At 42.7% G+C, this 20,000-nt stretch overlaps 1 protein-coding gene across 1 annotated transcript in view; it reads right to left on the bottom strand.

Annotated features, from left to right (window-relative positions):
- LOC114572913 (centrosomal protein of 170 kDa protein B-like) overlaps positions 1–20,000 on the bottom strand; it is a 49,671-nt gene that overhangs the window by 22,924 nt on the left and 6,747 nt on the right. Inside the window, 9 exon segments of the mRNA XM_028604692.1 lie at positions 602–1,789; positions 4,019–4,212; positions 6,148–6,265; positions 8,352–8,510; positions 10,975–11,259; positions 13,814–14,049; positions 15,420–16,031; positions 18,663–18,966; positions 18,969–19,144. Of these exon segments, the coding sequence (XP_028460493.1) occupies positions 602–1,789; positions 4,019–4,212; positions 6,148–6,265; positions 8,352–8,510; positions 10,975–11,259; positions 13,814–14,049; positions 15,420–16,031; positions 18,663–18,966; positions 18,969–19,144 (3,272 nt within the window).

Here is a 20,000-nt window from a genome sequence, read left to right as displayed (position 1 = left end):
GCTCATTAACTGCATATGGACCAAAAACACAAAAAAACTGATAGAGTTTGGGGTCAGAGGGGCAGCTGTTGGTTTCGAGTGGGGAGAGAATACCATGGCATATACCTCACACATCAATGCATCCATGGACACGCCTCTCCCTACCTCAAAGAACTTATCAACCCTCAAAACACAACACGCTCCCTCCGCTCCACTCACTCAAACCTCCTCCACATACCCAGAACCAGACTCAGGACTATGGGAGATAGGGCCTTCTGTGCTGCTGCCCCACGTCTGTGGAATGCCCTCCCTGACACCTTGAGGGCACCTCAATCCACTGACTGTTTTAAAAAAGGCCTTAAGACATTTCTCTTTTGCAAAGCTTTCGGTCCCTTTTAGATGTTTTATTCTTATTTTTTATTCTTGTATTTTAAACTACTTATCTTTTTGGTTTTTTATCATTTTTATTTCTAACCTGTAGCACTTTGAGATCTCTGATGAAAAGAGCATTATAAATTAAATGTATTATTATTATTATGGCAGTATTATGAATAATGTGTAATGTGCCCTCTGGGAAATTGAGTATTGATACCTCTGATATAATCATAATCATTTCACGCACCTTGCTGGACGTTTCCGTGGTGGTCTGGTGGTGTCGTCGTTTCTCAGAGAGCCGTTCGCGTGCCGAGAGTTGCCGTCCCTTCTCCGGGATGGACGGGCTGGAAGAGGACTTCTCCTTCTGCAGCCCGCTGATGGCCGGACGCTTCTTAGACGCAGAACTCGCCGGAGCGTTTTTACCGCTCACCTGGCTGACCGTGCTCGCCGTGTCCACGTCGGACTCCCCCGAGAGAGAGTCGTCCATGTGGGTGGAGGAACCCCCTTTCTTGGAGCTGCGCCCCGAACCGGATGACGGGAACGCAGAGTCCAGCGAGGACAGAGTCCCCTCGGCGTCCTGCAGGAAGGACTGCATGTCTGGGATGTCCCGTCCCTGCAGAGAGGACTGCATGTCTGGGATGTCCCGTCTCTGTTGGAAGGACTGCTTGTCTGGGATGTCCCGTCTCTGCAGGGTGGACTGCATGTCTGGGATGTCCCGTCTCTGCGGGGTGGACTGCACGTCTGGGATGTCCCGTCTCTGCGGGGTGGACTGCTTGTCTGGGATGTCCTGTCTCTGTTGGAAGGAGTGCATGTCTGGGATGTCCCGTCTCTGGAGAGAGGACTGCATGTCTGGGATGTCCCGTCTCTGCAGGGTGGACTGCGAGTCCGGGACGTCCCGTCTCCGCTCCATGTCCCTGAGGGACGGCTGGCTGGAAATGTGGGGAAGCTTCTTCATCTGGACAGTGTCGCTGGGGCGGTCTTTGGTGAAGCTCTCCTGACGCACGATGGGAGACACACAGCCGTCTCTAGCCGGGACAGAGTCCCCGTCCTGCTGCCGCAGGTTCGGCGCCGAGCTGTTGGGTTTGACGCCCGTCCGCCGGGGTTCGTGTCCACTCAGGTGTCGGATCAGGACGGTGGTGGCGGGAGGTTTTGTCCTCTCGGACTGTACCGGGCTCCGGGCAGGGTGGTGGTCAGGTTTGCCTGGGCCGTCTACATCAGAACCGATGTAGAAGCAAGTGGATTTGGAGGATTTGGAGGCTGGAGACAGTTTATCTGGGACCTTGGACTGAGGCCCGGCGGCCCCCGGAGACAAAGAACTGATCCCGGATACATTCTTCTTTGTTTTCTCCAGAACTGAACCATCGTCGGAGCGGCTGGCATCACTCAGGCTGTCCGGGTCCACATCGTCCTGGACCGCCAGGCGCTGGGCTCCGTCCTGCGGCAAAACGTTAGAAAAGGTCGGAAAAGAACTTACGAGCAAAAAAAAGGTTATTTTTAATTAGCGGGTTTGTTCTTTAAAGCCGGTACACACCAGCCAGACGGCCGACCCTCGGCAGAAAAGCCAGTCAGAATGATCGCGTCCCCGAGGTCCAAAAAACTGCCGCGGGACACACTGAGGGGACACCGACTTGAGAAACGTAATACGTCTCCATACCAGCAGGCGGCGCTACTCTGGATTGTTGCCAAAGAAATGAAAACCGGCAGCTGATTGGACGAACGCGTCACGTGGGTTTGTTTTCTCTGGAAATTCAAAGCCAGACTGTCATGGCGGCTGTTTCAGAATCTGATCTCATATTGGACTAAAATAGTTCACCGAAACATGTTTCTGAAAACATTTGAAGTTGAAGTTGCTGAATCTGTCTTCATTTCAGATCAACAAAGGTCAGTTTAGAAGATTTTCGTCAGATTTTGAGAGACTGTAGTCACCTCATTCCGCTCGCCATGTCAGGTCGGCCCAAATGAAGGCCGACAGCCCCCCAGACTAACGACGGCACGGGACACACCGAACAGACTCGAGTCACCCACCTTGCCAGACTGTCTGACGGCCGATTATCGGCTCGCTGTGTCAGCGCCTCTTAACCCCTTAACGCCGACTGTCGCTACTTTGCATCAAACCCCTTCCATTCCGAATGCAGGCGAGATAGCGTGTGTATTTCCCCAATGTCGGTTTGTTTACATTCAATACATACCTAGGAACCTTTTGCACGCACTGGTTTTTCGTAAAACCGGTCGGAGTGGGAACTACATCCGGTTCACGGAAGCAAAATTAACCCTGACCCCTAACCCCTTAACCCTAAACCTAAAAAGACTACTGCCAATGTTAGGGAGTAGGAGAGTGTTTTCTTTCTTGCTGTTGTCAAGATTCATTTATTTGTCAATTACTTGGTGACATGAATAAAATCTACATATCTGAGATGGGAAAATGTGTTTTATTAATTTTACCGTTTTGTAAAGAATTTTCCCATGAATGCCTGTTGTCGCTAATTTGCATCATACCTAAATTTATATCTATTCTATATGCTATAGACAAATTAACAATCTCAACTTAATTTAGCATCAGCTTGGAGCCAGAAACACACATAATACATTTTTATATATAATTGTGAATAAATTCAGGCGTCACAGGGTTAAGGCCGGGACACACGAGGTGGGTGACTCGAGTCTGTTCGGTGTGTCCCGTGCCGTCGTTAGTCTGGGGGGCTGTCGGCCTTCATTTGGGCCGATTTGACTTGTTGAATTGGGGGGCCGGCAGTCAGACTCAATCAACCATCTGATTGGTGGAGAGCTAACCCGGAAATGACGAGCGGGATGAGCCTGATTAACGCCTCATAATCTGATGAGAATCTTCTAAACTGACCTTTGTTGATCTGAAATGAAGAAAGATTCAGCAACTCCACGGCCTATTTCTCTCTTCAGATGTTAAGGTGAACTATTTTAGTACAATATGAGATCGGATTCTGAACGAGACGCCATTATGGTTGATATATGGATATAAGAGTGTGGCTTTGAAATTCGAGAGAAGCCAGACCCACGTGACACGTTTGTCCAATCAGCTGCTGGTTTTCAGTTTTTGGGCGACAATGCATATTAGCGCCACCTACTGTTATGGAGACTGTATTACGTCCGGTGTTTTCTGAGTAGGGCTGGGCGAGATGGAGTAAATCAGATATCAAGATATTCTTGACCAAATACCTCGATATCGATATTGCAGCCATATTCTAGGGTTGACAATTGGTGCTTTAACAAAATATCTTCACACTTAGATTTGAGATCAATAATCATCAGTAATGTGGACATAATGTCTAAGTGGGAAAAGGCCAATAATAGAACAGCTAGAACAGTCTGGTAAGTTCAGAAAAGTACATACATTTATTGTAATGCAGCCTTTAAAACCAGGAAAAGACAACACTTATGTCATATCACGATATTACCAAAATCTAAGACGATATCTAGTCTCATATCACAATATCGATATAATATCGATATATTGCCCAGCCCTAGTTCTGAGGAACTTTTTGGACCTCAGGGAGACTGATCAGTCGGCCCTCTGGTTGGTGTGTCAGGGCCTTAGGACCTTAGCTAATGTTAAAAAGTAAATACAGTTATACAAGGAAAGGGTGATTATGTAAATGAAACTATTGTGTTATAGGTTCTGGCAGCCTACCTGTGGTTGGTGGGGGGAGCGGACTCTGTCCGGATGGTCCCGGCCGCGGGACGGTTCCTGGCGGATCAGGATGCTCGGTGGGACAGGGTCCAGTTTCTCGGGGGGAACCTGGGGCAGCAGCCTCCTGGTTCTGGACTCCGGCTCCGAGGTATCGTAGCTGAAATTTCCCATCGAACGGTTCATGAAGCGCAAATCTACAAAAAAACGATTCAAGTTAGCGAAACGTTCCTTATAAATGTAATTTATTCATTTGTATTTTACTTTCCAAAATAGATGCTTTAAAGGTGCAGTAGGTAAGACTTATAAAACTACCTTTCTGTCATATCTGCTGAAACTGACCCTATGTTCCAGTAGAACTACATGAAGCAGGTCATTAAAATAAATCCAGCTCCTCTGGCTCCACCTACAGCCTGGAGTGGGATTTACAAAAACAAAAATCCACAGCCAGGGGAGGTGTCCCCTGATCAGATGCACCAATCAGGGCCAGGGGAGGTGTCTAACTGTTCAGATGCACCAATCAGGGCCAGGGGATGTGTCTAACTGTTCAGATGCACCAATCAAACCCAGGGGAGGTGTCTAACTGTTCAGATGCACCAATCAAACCCAGGGGAGGTGTCTAACTGTTCAGATGCACCAATCAAACCCAGGGAGGTGTCTAACTGTTCAGATGCACCAATCAAACCCAACCCAGGGGGTGTCTAACTGTTAACTGTTCAGATGCACCAATCAGGGCCAGGGGATGTGTCCAACTGCTCAGAGTCACCAATCAAACCCAGGGGGGGTGTCTAACTGTTCAGAGTCACCAATCAAACCCAGGGGGGGTGTCTAACTGTTCAGAGTCACCAATCAAACCCAGGGGAGGTGTCTAACTGTTCAGATGCACCAATCAAACCCAGGGGATGTGTCTAACTGTTCAGATGCACCAATCAGGGCCAGGGGATGTGTCTAACTGTTCAGATGCACCAATCAGGGCCAGGGGATGTGTCTAACTGTTCAGATGCACCAATCAGGGCCAGGGGAGGTGTCTAACTGTTCAGATGCACCAATCAGGGCCAGGGGAGGTGTCTAACTGTTCAGATGCACCAATCAGGGCCAGGGGATGTGTCTAACCGTGTGTCAATCACTGCTCATGCACACGCATTTATTCTCCCTTGTGGGGGGAGGGGCTTAGGAGACCGTTTTAGGCTTTAGCGGAAACACACTTTATACACAATCCTACTTACAGCACCTTTAATAAATGTAAATGGACTGTTCTTATATCGCGCTTTTCTAGTCTCAACGACTACTCAAAGTGCTTTAACATAGTACAGGAACCATTCACCATTCACACACATTCATACACTGTGGCCGAGGCTGCCGTACAAGGAGCCACCTGCTCATCAGATAATCATTCACACACATTTACACTCCGATGCACAGCATCGGGGGCAACTCGGGGTTCAGTGTCTTGCCCAAGGACACTTTGACATGGGACTGCAGGGCCAAGGATCGAACCACCAACCTTCCGATTGGCAGGCAACCGCCTAAAACTAACACACATACTTTATACACAATCCTACCTACAGTACATTTAATACACACACACACATACTGTATACACAATCCTACCTACAGTACCTTTAATACACACACACATACTGTATACACAATCCTACCTACAGCACCTTTAATATACACACACACACACACACTTTATACACAATCCTACCTACAGCACCTTTAAGTAGAGCTGTATTAACTATTAAATTAATTTTATTAAATAACTATTTTGCTAAAACAATAATCCAACCAATACATTTTAGTCATTTTATACGTAGACAGGTAAACTAGTGTGATGTCAGCTTGTTAAATGTGAATATGTTGTAGTTTCTTCTCTCCTCTGGGACAGGGAACTGAATATCTCTGAGTTGTGGACAAATCAAAGACATTTGACGTCATCTTGGGCTTTTTGGGGAACAATGATCCACATTTTAGAGACAGAAGTACTCATCCATTCATCCAGAACAGACAGAACTACTCATGCATTCATCCAGACATGAATCCATCATGAAGATAATCAGTTGTAGAGCTATTTAAACAGATCATGTTTATATTATTTTCTGATAAAGTGAACAGACAGAACAGAGCACCTTCCAGACATTCCCCGTGCGGCGGAGTGGATCCCGGTTTGGTGAAGCCGTCGGCCAGACTGGCCCAACAGGAAACCCATTTAGGTCCTTCGAGTCCAGCTGCGTGAGCCGGTGGAACCTGGGGAACCAAACGGCGTGATGAACGACCAATCAGACGGTAGAAACGTTGGACAAACAAGACCTGACAGAGTTAATATGTAACAGGAGAAACTGTGGCAACACTGGTCTGCATGCACACGGAACACAGAACATGCTCCACAGCTGATCTTCAGGTTCTGACCACAGACTGGGGAATAACGGACGTAGCATTTGGGTTTTTTTTTTAAACTGGAAGTGATGATTTCTGGCGAGAGGGTGGAGCTGGAGAGGATGACGCGGCCAAGGCAGCGTTGTTTATGGCTTTTGTTGAAGATTTTTTCGCTATTATAGAGTGGCAGAAACAATTGAAGTGATTGAAACATTGAAAACAGCAACTAAAAACACTAAACAAAAACTAGAAAAACTTGGAAGAATGTCACAAAAAAAGACAATACTGGTTTAAGGAGTCTCCCCCTGCTGGTAGTCAGATATAATACAGGTTTAAGGAGTCTCCCCCTGCTGGTAGTCAGATATAATACAGGTTTAAGGAGTCTCCCCTGCTGGTAGTCAGATATAATACAGGTTTAAGGAGTCTCCCCTGCTGGTAGTCAGATATAATACAGGTTTAAGGAGTCTCCCCTGCTGGTAGTCAGATATAATACAGGTTTAAGGAGTCTCCCCTGCTGGTAGTCAGATATAATGCAGGTTTAAGGAGTCTCCCCTGCTGGTAGTCAGATATAATACAGGTTTAAGGAGTCTCCCCCTGCTGGTAGTCAGATATAATGCAGGTTTAAGGAGTCTCCCCCTGCTGGTAGTCAGATATAATGCAGGTTTAAGGAGTCTCCCCCTGCTGGTAGTCAGATATAATACAGGTTTAAGGAGTCTCCCCCTGCTGGTAGTCAGATATAATGCAGGTTTAAGGAGTCTCCCCCTGCTGGTAGTCAGATATAACGCAGGTTTAAGGAGTCTCCCCCTGCTGGTAGTCAGATATAATGCAGGTTTAAGGAGTCTCCCCCTGCTGGAATTCAGATATAATGCATGTTTAAGGAGTCTCCCCCTGCTGGCAGTCAGATATAATGCAGGTTTAAGGAGTCTCCCCCTGGTGTCAGATATAATGCAGGTTTAAGGAGTCTCCCCTGCTGGCAGTCAGATATAATGCAGGTTTAAGGAGTCTCCCCTGCTGGCAGTCAGATATAATACAGGTTTAAGGAGTCTCCCCTGCTGGTAGTCAGATATAATACAGGTTTAAGGAGTCTCCCCTGCTGGTAGTCAGATATAATACAGGTTTAAGGAGTCTCCCCCTGCTGGTAGTCAGATATTATACAGGTTTAAGGAGTCTCCTCCTGCTGGTAGCCAGATATAATACAGGTTTAAGGAGTCTCCCCCTGCTGGTAGTCAGATATAATACAGGTTTAAGGAGTCTCCCCCTGCTGGTAGTCAGATATAATACAGGTTTAAGGAGTCTCCCCCTGCTGGTAGTCAGATATAATGCATGTTTAAGGAGTCTCTCCCTGCTGGTAGTCAGATATAATACAGGTTTAAGGAGTCTCCCCCTGCTGGTAGTCAGATATAATACAGGTTTAAAACAGGAGTCTCCCCTGCTGGAATTCAGATATAATACAGGTTTAAGGAGTCTCCCCCTGCTGGAATTCAGATATAATACAGGTTTAAGGAGTCTCCCCCTGCTGGTAGTCAGATATAATGCAGCTTTAAGGAGTCTCCCCCTGCTGGTAGTCAGATATAATACAGGTTTAAGGAGATTGGCTTCACAGCTTCATCTATTATCTAGTTTTACAGACTGTGGTTCGGTTTCAGATTTCCAGTGATTGATGACATTATTTGTCCTAAAAAATGAAAAAATAAGGAACAAAAAATTTTAAAAAAGCAACAAAAACTGGAGAAAAAGCACTAAAAAAACTTAAAAAAGCTAAAACGTGCTAAGCTGAACACTAAAGAGTTGACTTTCAGACCCCGAAGCTAGGTCCGTTATTTTTACAGTCTGTGGGTCTGGGTGTGTTTTTGGGAGGTTTTACAGTATGTAGGTCTAGGTGTGTTTTTGGGGTCTGGGTGTGTTTTTGGGGGGTTTTACAGTCTGTGGGTCTGGGTGTGTTTTCGGGAGGTTTTACCTGTATGGGGCCAGTTGGGATAAAGCCATGCAACGGGTCCACAGTGCTAGCATCGCTAGGCAGGTTAGCTTGCTCAGGCTCCGTGCCATCATTTATTACAGGTCTATACACGCCGGTGTTCACACCACTGTACTCCGGAGAGTCCAGGACACCAAACACCTGTCAGAGCACAACATGCATGAGGAGGGGGAGGGGGTGGGGGTCATCACGGCAACAGGAAACAGGAAGGAGCAACAAGGAAGAGCTTTCATGCATCTCTAAAGCAATTTGAAAACACTGTATATTTAAAGGGTAACTTTATTTGTCTTCAAACTGGACTCTATGTTCCCATCTTTCTGTGTCTGAGGGCCACATGTACGTACTTTTGTGAACGTAGCGTTATCAGCGCCGTGGCCAACCCGCAGAAAGCGCACGCTGTGATACATCAGCTTACGTTGTATTTACCAAACCTGCAGATCATCGGGTAATCAGCGCCTTTCTCCGCCCACTACACCGTAGATTGCGCGCATCTTTCTATCATGGATTGGCCACCAAGTCAGTCAAAACAGCAAAAACAAACATTTATATATAACAAAGTTGATCTGCTTGTTCATGAGGTAACAGCTTGATGGGGAAATGTATATATTGACTAGGGCGCTGTAGCAAAGCGGTAAGTACTGGTGCTATGATAGGGCTGAGTGCAGACTGCCATATTCCCACTGCTGATGCTAGGACTGTTTGAAATGATCCTGATGCCAATATGTGTAATGTAGCGAGGAGTTTAACAGCTGCTGAGTCAGAGATATGATGTCATCTTTGATTTCTTCCAGTAGCTGTAATATTGCACAGCTGCTTAATCTGTAACTCTTAATCATTTCGTGTTCACTCATCTGAAAGAGTGGGATCCTTGTGGCAGCTCGTCTCCTTGTCCTATGTCTCCATCTTGCTCTGATAACTGCCGCCAGTTCACCAGGAGGCATATGCCAGGAAACCTTCTTGTGCCTGGTTTACACCTGCTTTTAAGAGGCGGAGAATTTTCACCGCAAAATAGAGGCGCGCTGTCACGGGAGGTTTTTGTACATACCGCGGAATACATAATTAGGCGCACTTTATGCTTCTCCTCCCATCTCTTTATGGGAAACTCCCACTGTCCCCTTCACCCTACTGTACTACTGTATATCGTTTGTGCTTTTTATCGTAACTTTAACCTGCTTAATGGACTGCAGATGGAAATTAGCCCTTGGGCTACAATCTGGCATTTTTTTTGTTGTACATGTTCATTAAATGTGCATTGTCCTGAAATAAATAAATTGTAAAAATTGTAAATTGTAAACTCTACCGTGAATGCATACGCATGACACAGAAAAGCACATTTTGCCATTTTCAGTTTCAGTGACAGGCAGTCTGTGCTTTTACCTCAGTGCACGTTGCGAAACAAATACGCCTGAAAACGCCTGAAGTGGGCAAAAAAGCGTAGAAAGTACATCTGGCTCTAAGTGTGGGAACAACAATCTCTGAGGGTTAGGGTTAGGTTACCTATAGGCCAGTAAGCCGGTCATCAGTGGGGATTTATATTTGCTAAAAATATGCTGCATTTGTTTAAAGACTTTCTAATTTTTTTTAAAACTTTCAAAAATTATCAATAATTTGGAGGCCCCCCTGCAGTGACTCTGAGGACCCCCTAGGTGTCCTGGACCCCCGATTGAAGATCTCTGGTCTAGACCTACTCTATCTGTAAAGTGTCCCGAGATAACTCCTGTTATGATTTGATACAATAAATAAAATTGAATTGAATTAGTTTTTTCTTGCAAAATATTCTAGTAAGTAGCACAGTTTATAGCACATTTAAAAACAGCTCACACTGACCTAAGTGCTCTGAATAGCGCATTAGCCACAGAATAATAAAATAAAATTTAATTAAATTAATACACTAACAGATCAGTGATTTAAGCTAAGACGACATCAAGGGTGAAACACTTAATTACAGACATAACCGGGTAAGACAATTTAAAACACAGGGAAGGCCAATGTAAATAGGTGAGTTTTGAGTCTGGTTTTGAATATTGTAATTGAAGGGGCATTTCTGATGTCAGGTGGCAGTCGGTTCCACAGCTGAGGACCAGCAACAGAAAAGACTGTCAACGTTTTGGTTAAACCGGGACCGTGGGACATGGAGGAGGCCTTGGCTGGAGGATCTGAGGGACCTGGGGGCTACTATACTAAACTATTCTGACTATTTCACAAAATATTCTGACTATTTCACAAAATATTCTGACTATTTCACAAAATATTGACTATTTCACAAAATATTCTGACTATTTCACAAAATATTTGGACTATTTCACAAAATATTCTGTGCCAAGAGCAGGGTTCATTCGCATTTTAACCAATACTTTTCCATGACTTTTTGGCAAATTTCCATGGCTTTGTATTCCTGAAAATGTCAGTCGACATTCTACAACAAGAATACTAATTTGTGTTAAAGTTGACCCTCCAGTTGACTTTTCCAGGTTTTTTCAAAACGTATGAACCCTGCAAGAGATTCTGAATGTCAGAGGGAATATTCCTGCTACAATAAAGGTTTGAATGAATACAAATATTTAGGGTCTAAAGGGGTTTTACTCTACCATCAGTGGGCATGTACCTGATCAATCATGTTGCGAGCCTCCTCCACCTCTCTGTCCTGCGTCTCCGTCTCGATGGTGTAAGTCCCGGCGTCACTCAGGCTGTCATCTTCCTCGCCCCTCATCATCACTCCCAGGGGCGAAGCTTTGGGGTCTCCGGCCCGGATGCCCAGGGGCGAAGCTTTGGGGTCTCCGGCCCGGACGGCCAGGGGCGAAGCTTTGGGGTCTCCGGCCCGGACGCCCAGGGGCAGCGTGGGGGAGTGGACCGGAGAGGTGTGGACAGCAGCGTTGGCGGGGATCGAGGACTTTGAATAGAATAAAATAGAATAGACATTTATTGCCATTTGCACAGGTACAGGTACAGGAACGAACAGGTGCATTGGAGATATTAGAATTGTTGGTTTTTTGTAAATTATAGAGTGTGGTCTAGAGTAGTACCTACTCTATCAGTAAAGTGTCTCGAGATAACTCTTGTTATGATTTGATACTATAAATAAAATTGAATTGGAGTTTTTGTGCGTTGCTCTTACGGGCCGGCTACATCCCGTTACGTTACACGTTCAATGTAGCCGAAACGTTACAGTTAGTGTTGCAAAAAATATAACAAACTAGGGATGCACCGAATCCAGATTTTTAGGGTTCGGCGAATACCGAATCCACTGGTTAAGATTCTGCTGACTCGTCCTCCCATCCTCAGTCCATGAACACAGTAAACATCAAACAGCTGCAACAAACACATTTCATATTTCATATGATCTGACTCAAACATTCCTACACATACCTGAGTTATTGACGTTAAAAAAACAGTGAAACACATCCACAGAGAAAGTACCTTCAACTGGGACCTTTCCCTTCATACTCTTCTCTAATATATAATAATAATAATAATAATAATAATAATAATAATAATAATAATATAAGTTATCACCATTATCTGGATAGAGGTACTTTGTTACGCTTATGACGCTCGCTTTTGCACCAAATCCAGATTTTTGGGTTTCGGCCGAATCCTGACTCCCCTGGTTGAGATTGTGTTGACTCCTCCTCCCATCCTCAGTCCATGAACCCAGTAAACTCATGAATGAAGTAAACAGGGACTGTCCTTCCTTTGCTGTACCTGAAGTAGCTGCATTCTGGCTGCTGTCTGGAGATTCCTTCATGAACAACTCGTATTCTTTCAGATGTTTCAGACCAGATGTTGTAACATCTCCAACTATACATGTTGTGTATAGTTTAGGGTCTTTGCCACCACCAGACCAATCAGCATTGAACAAAATGAACATGTAGCTGGACTTGAATGGCCTTCTTTTGACTGAAAGTTCTGCCAAACAACAACTTTTTCTGATCACCAGATCCATGTCCACTTTCTCGCCAAACAACACTTTTTCTGATCACCAGATCCATGTCCACTTTCTCGCCAAACAACAACTTTTTCTAATCACCAGATCCATGTCCACTTTTCGCCAAACAAACAACTTTTTCTAATCACCAGATCCTTTTTCTGATCAAACCAGATCCAGATCCATGTCCACTTTCTCGCCAAACAACACTTTTTCTGATCACCAGATCCATGTCCACTTTCTCGCCAAACAACACTTTTTCTGATCACCAGATCCATGTCCACTTTCTCGCCAAACAACACTTTTTCTGATCACCAGATCCATGTCCACTTTCTCGCCAAACAACAACTTTTTCTGATCACCAGATCCATGTCCACTTTCTCGCCAAACACTTTTTCTGATCACCAGATCCATGTCCACTTTCTCGCCAAACAACACTTTTTCTGATCACCAGATCCATGTCCACTTTCTCGCCAAACAACAACTTTTTCTAATCACCAGATCCATGTCCACTTTCTCGCCAAACAACAACTTTTTCTGATCACCAGATCCATGTCCACTTTCTCGCCAAACAACACTTTTTCTGATCACCAGATCCATGTCCACTTTCTCGCCAAACAACACTTTTTCTGATCACCAGATCCATGTCCACTTTCTCGCCAAACAACACTTTTTCTGATCACCAGATCCATGTCCACTTTCTCGCCAAACAACAACTTTTTCTGATCACCAGATCCATGTCCACTTTCTCGCCAAACAACACTTTTTCTGATCACCAGATCCATGTCCACTTTCTCGCCAAACAACACTTTTTCTAAACACCAGATCCATGTCCACTTTCTCGCCAAACAACACTTTTTCTAAACACCAGATCCATGTCCATCCGTAATCAACGGCACCGTAATCGATGGTGCCGTCATTACGGCGACCACCGTAGCGCGCCGAGTGACAGCATAGGGTTGCACTACTAAGGTTCGGTAGAAACCGAAGCCCGTCACAAAGCCCAATATTCAGCCGAATCTGAAGTAGAATCTTGGATTTGGTGCATCCCTCATAAGAAATACAATGCAAATACAATGAAAATATAAAGCTATATATGTATAAAGTAGAAGAACAGTATTCAGACAGAAGAGCTGTAAGATAACTAAAGTACATTAGTCAGTCCTTCCAGAAAAAGAAAGTTTTTTTGTGATTGTTGCGGGCAAAAATCCTTGATTATGCGGCACGTTTTCTTAAAAAATGCGATGGAATATGCGGGATATTTATCAAATTTTATGCGATGAATTTGCAGGAACTTGCAAAAACTGTGGTTTGATGAAAAAGAGAAAAAAAGTGATTTCCCCAACACCCTGCTTTTCTATGATGCTCACGTCGCATAATGGACCTATTTCACAGCACGGCTGATTATGCATTGAATTATGCGATCGCATAATCACGTTTTTCTGGAGGGACTGATTACTACTGTATATAAAAACTGCTACTATGGGTCATGAGATTTTTCGCGAAGCTGGAAGTGTACCTTTGTGATGGCTGGAGGCTGTATGGGGGAGGAGGGGGAGGACGGCCCAGGGGGGGAGGGGATTCCTGCATGCAGAGGTGACACCATCACCGGCGGCGCAGACATCGGGGGAGGGGACATGTTGTCCCTCGTTGGGGAGCTATCGTGTCTGCCAGAATCCTTCAGGAGTTCAGCAGCAAACTCCTGAGCCAGCTTGGACTTCTTCCCCACGCTGCCGAAGGGTCTGATGCTCACACCTGCCGAAAGAAGGAGAAACTTCTCTCAGAAAACATTCAAAACATGTCTCTCCTCTCTCCCTCCCTCACTCTGTCTGTCCTAATCTGTCTCTCCTCTCTCCCTCCCCTCTGTCTGTCCTAATCTGTCTCTCCTCTCTCCCTCCCTCTCTCTGTCTGTCCTAATCTGTCTCTCCTCTCTCCCTCCCCTCTGTGTGTATATATATATATATATATATAAATAAATAAATAAATAAAAGACACTTCAGATACAGTATTAGGGGACCACTAAGGTCTATATAAAGAGACTTCAGATACAGTATTAGGGGACCACTAAGGCCTATATAAAAGAGACTTCAGATACAGTATTAGGGGACCACTAAGGTCTATATAAAAGAGACTTCAGATACAGTATTAGAGGACCACTAAGGTCTATATAAAAGAGACTTCAGATACAGTATTAGGGGACCACTAAGGTCTATATAAAAGAGACTTCAGATACAGTATTAGGGGACCACTAAGGTCTATATAAAAGAGACTTCAGATACAGTATTAGGGGACCACTAAGGTCTATATAAAAGAGACTTCAGATATAGTATTAGGGGACCACTAAGGTCTATATAAAAGAGACTTCAGATACAGTATTAGGGGACCACTAAGGTCTATATAAAAGAGACTTCAGATACAGTATTAGAGGACCACTAAGGTCTATATAAAAGAGACTTCAGATACAGTATTAGGGACCACTAAGGTCTATATAAAAGAGACTTCAGATACAGTATTAGGGGACCACTAAGGTCTATATAAAAGAGACTTCAGTTACAGTATTAGGGGACCACTAAGGTCTATATAAAAGAGACTTCAGATACAGTATTAGAGGACCACTAAGGTCTATATAAAAGAGACTTCAGATACAGTATTAGGGGACCACTAAGGTCTATATAAAAGAGACTTCAGATACAGTATTAGAGGACCACTAAGGTCTATATAAAAGAGACTTCAGATACAGTATTAGAGGACCACTAAGGTCTATATAAAAGAGACTTCAGATACAGTATTAGGGGACCACTAAGGTCTATATAAAAGAGACTTCAGATACAGTATTAGAGGACCACTAAGGTCTATATAAAAGAGACTTCAGATACAGTATTAGGGGACCACTAAGGTCTATATAAAAGAGACTTCAGATACAGTATTAGAGGACCACTAAGGTCTATATAAAAGAGACTTCAGATACAGTATTAGGGGACCACTAAGGTCTATATAAAAGAGACTTCAGACACAGTATTAGAGGACCACTAAGGTCTATATAAAAGAGACTTCAGATACAGTATTAGAGGACCACTAAGGTCTATACACCACGTCATGGGACCTTTAAGATAAGATGATGTTACCGGAGGAGGAGCGAGAGGCCGACTCTCCGTCTGTCTTCTCCCTCTTCAGAGAGCTGGACCGATGGGTGCCGGCGTGGCCCGGCCCCTTCAGAGGAACGGTGACCTGCTGGGTGGCGGGCGCGTGGCCGTGCACCGATGCCGGGCGCTCGCCGCCCTTCCTGCGCTCCAGCTTGGCCTTCAGCGCCGAGTACGAGTCGCCGTGGGCCGGGTTGTGCGTGAAGGACTGCGAGCGTTTCTTACGCGGATTGTCGTCGAAGAACTCGATGATGAAGGCCTGCTGGGTCAGGTGCTCGGGCGCCGGCGTGGGCGGAGCCTGTTTGGGCATCTCGGTGGCCTGCGGTGGACTCTGGGACAGGGGACACTCGGGGGCCACGGGGGAGGCCGGCGCCGGTCCAGACGGGACCGGCTGGCAGGTCGTGGACAGGACCGACCGGACCGTTGGCTGCGAGGCCTCGGACTCTGATTGGACGGACTCCGATTGGACGGACTCTGACTGGACGGACTCTGATTGGACGGACTGGTGGGACTGCACAGAGCGCTGGGATTTACTCCGCCGTCCTTTCAGATCCGGGTCCTCCGAGTCACTCTGGGTCCCGTCGTCATGGTGATGCCCTAAAACAACAACAACAACAACAACAACAACAACAACAACAAACATCCGTTAGTTCGTTACCTCGGTTCGCACACCTGGCATTCCTAAAGCCTGCTGTGTGTTAAAGTCCATCTGAAGGAAAGAAATATCAAACTTTATCACCATATTCTCAGAAGGCCAAGCAATGCTACTCTCTGCTCCCACCGCTAGCCTAGCTTAGCACAGATCCTGGAGGTAACTGGCTCCATCTAGCCTAGCTTAGCATGTACACACTGTGACTATACAAATCACAACATGGAAATAGGAACACGTTGGCGTTTTTGTCACTTATTGGGAGCAGTAGGCTAGATGGAGCCGGTTACCTCCAGGATCTGTGCTAAGCTAGGCTAGATGGAGCCAGTTACCTCCAGGATCTGTGCTAAGCTAGGCTAGCGGTGGGGCTGTCAGACAGAGTTACAACACGCATGGAGATGAGAAGGGTATGTATGGACTGGTCTAACTCTGGGGGATACGGGGAATAAGATAAAGTCCCAATAAGTCGGCGTGTTCCTTTAAAGCAACACTAGAAACTTTTCCGGCCTTGGTCCCCCTACAGGTTGGAAGTGGAATTGTCCATTACATTACATCGTCCAGTTCATTCGAACTACAGATCCGCTACCTGATCTGGCAAACTTGCATAAAGTAATTTAATGTAACGTAACGTAACGTGACGTAACGTATGTAATGTAAAGTATTTTAATTTAATGTAATGTAACATATGTAATGTAATGTAATGTAACGTACGTAATGTTATGTATTGTAAAGTAATGTATTTTATTGTAATGTAATGCAAAGTAATGTAATGCAAAGTAATGTAATGTAATGTAAAGTAATGTATACAAAGTAATGTAACGTAATGTAAAGTAAAGTAATGTAATGTAAAGTAATGTAATGTATGGTAATGTAATGTAATGTAATGTAATGTAAAGTAATGTAATGTAAAGTAATGTATTGTAATATAATGTAATATAATTTTATGTAAATTAAAGTAAAGTAATGTAATGTAATGTAAAGTAATGCAATGTAATGTAATGTAAAGTGATGTAAAGTAAAGTAATGCAATGTAAAGTAAAGTAATGTAATGTAATGTAAAGTAAAGTAATGTAATGTAAAGTAATGTAATGTAAAGTAAAGTAAAGTAATGTAATGTAATTTAAAGTAATGTAAAGTAATGTAAAGTAATGTAAAGTAAAGTAATGTAATGTAATGTAAAGTAATGTAAAGTAAAGTAATGTAAAGTAATGTAAAGTAATGTATTGTAATATAATGTAATATAATTTAATGTAAAGTAAAGTAAAGTAAAGTAATGTAATGTAAAGTAATGTAATGTAAAGTAATGTATTGTAATATAATGTAATATAATGTAATGTAAAGTAATGTAATGTAATATAACGTAATATAATGTAATGTAATGTAAAGTAATGTAATGTAATGCAATGTAATGTAATGTAAAGTGATGTAAAGTAAAGCTATGCAATGTAAAGTAAAGTAATGTAAAGTAATGTAATGTAAAGTAAAGTAATGTAAAGTAAAGTAATGTAAAGTAATGTAATGTAAAGTAAAGTAATGTAAAGAAATGTAATGTAATGTAAAGTAATGTAATGTAATGTAATGTAAAGTAATGTATTGTAATGTAAAGAAATGTAAAGTAAAGTAATGTAAAGTAATGTAATGTAATGTAATGTAAAGTAATGCAATGTAATGTAAAGTAAAGCAATGTAAAGTAATGTAAAGTAATGTAATGTAATGTAATGTAATGTAAAGTAATGTAATGTAATGTAAAGTAATGTAAAGTAATGTAAAGTAATGTAAAGTAAAGTAATGTAAAGTAAAGTAATGTAATGTAATGTAATGTAATGTAAAGTAAAGTAATGTAAAGTAATGTAATGTAATGTAAAGTAATGTAAAGTAATGTAAAGTAATGTAAAGTAATGTAAAGTAAAGTAATGTAAAGTAATGTAATGTAATGTAAAGTAATGTAATGTAAAGTAATGTAAAGTGATGTAATGTAAAGTAATGTAAAGTAATGTAATGTAATGTAATGTAAAGTAATGTAAAGTAATTTAATGTAAAGTAAAGTATGTAAAGTAAAGTAATGTAATGTAATGTAATGTAAAGTAATGTAAAGTAATTTAATGTAAAGTAAAGTATGTAAAGTAATGTAATGTAATGTAATGTAAAGTAATGTAAAGTGATGTAATGTAAAGTAATGTAAAGTAATGTAATGTAATGTAAAGTAATGTAAAGTAATTTAATGTAAAGTAAAGTATGTAAAGTAAAGTAATGTAATGTAAAGTAATGTAAAGTAATGTAATGTAATGTAAAGTAATGTAAAGTAAAGTAAAGTAAAATGTAATGTAAAGTAAAGTAAAGTAAAGTAATGTAAAGTAATGTAAAGTAAAGTAATGTAATGTAAAGTAATTTAAAGTAAAGTAATGTAATGTAATGTAAAGTAATGTAATGTAATGTAATGTAATGTAAAGTAATGTAATGTAAAGTAATGTAATGTAAAGTAATGGACAATTCCGCCTCCAACCTGTAGGGGGACCGAGGCAGGACAAGTTCTCCAGTGTTAAGAGTAGACAGTTGGACCTGCTGGTTGAGACTCTGACCTTTGAGGTTTTTGGTGTTTATGGCGAGGTCGCTCTTGGTGCTGTAAACGTCTTCACACGTGGGCCGTCTCCGCATCATGGTCACGTCGCTGTGCACCAGCCAATCGGCCACCTTGCTCTGTGCTGACATCACGTCTGTGGGCGTGGCTGTGGCGGCTGTGGGCGGGGCCTTCCTCTGGCGAGTGGAGAACTTGGTCACGTGGTCTTTGATCTTCATCTTCCCCGGCGTGCAGTCGTCGAACTCGATGGTGAAGGAGGCGTGGCTCTGGACGGCAGGCGGCGTGGGCGTGGGGGGGGGCGGGGGTCAGTGTCTTTGGTGGGGATCTCGTGAAGCTCCGCCCCCCCCGCCGTTTTGGGGGGCTGGAAGTCTTTGGTGGGGATCTCGAAGTAGCTGGGCTCGCGGTGGTACGAAGGGAACACGCTCTTCGGTCCCGAGTCGGACAGGAAGTCAGGATCCAACGAAGAAACGTCTTTCTGGACATCTGACGGACAAACACATGTTATAACGTTATTATAATGTTATTCTGACAGACACAAACATGTTATAACGTTATTATAACGTTATTCTGACAGACACACACGTTATAACATTATTCTGACAGATACACACATGTTATAATAACGTTATAACGTTATTATAATGTTATTCTGACAACACACACATGTTATAACATTATTATAACGTTATTATGACGTTATGACTGACACAAACACGTTATAACGTTATTATAATGTTATTCTGACAACACACACGTTATAACATTATTATAACGTTATTATGATGTTATTATGACTGACACAAACATGTTATAACGTTATTATAATGTTATTCTGACAACACACACGTTATAACATTATTATAACGTTATTATGACGTTATTATGACCGACACAAACACGTTATAACGTTATTATAACGTTATTTTGACAGACACACACATTATAACATTATTCTGACAGATACACACATGTTATAACATTATTATAACGTTATTATGACGTTATTATGATGACACAAACACGTTATAACGTTATTATAACGTTATTCTGACAGACACACACATTATAACATTATTATGACCGACATACACACGTTATAACGTTATGACAAGTACACACATGTTATAACATTATTATAACGTTATTATAATGTTATTATGACAGACACAAACATGTTATAACGTTATTATAACGTTATTCTGACAGACACACGTTATAACATTATTCTGACAGATACACACATGTTATAACATTATTATAACGTTATTATGACAGACACAAACATGTTATAACGTTATTATAACGTTATTATGACAGACACACGTTATAACGTTATTCT

This window comes from Perca flavescens, chromosome 18 (assembly GCF_004354835.1).
Source record: "Perca flavescens isolate YP-PL-M2 chromosome 18, PFLA_1.0, whole genome shotgun sequence".
Classification (NCBI taxonomy): domain Eukaryota; kingdom Metazoa; phylum Chordata; class Actinopteri; order Perciformes; family Percidae; genus Perca; species Perca flavescens.
This window is presented reverse-complemented; position numbering and strand designations above follow the sequence as displayed.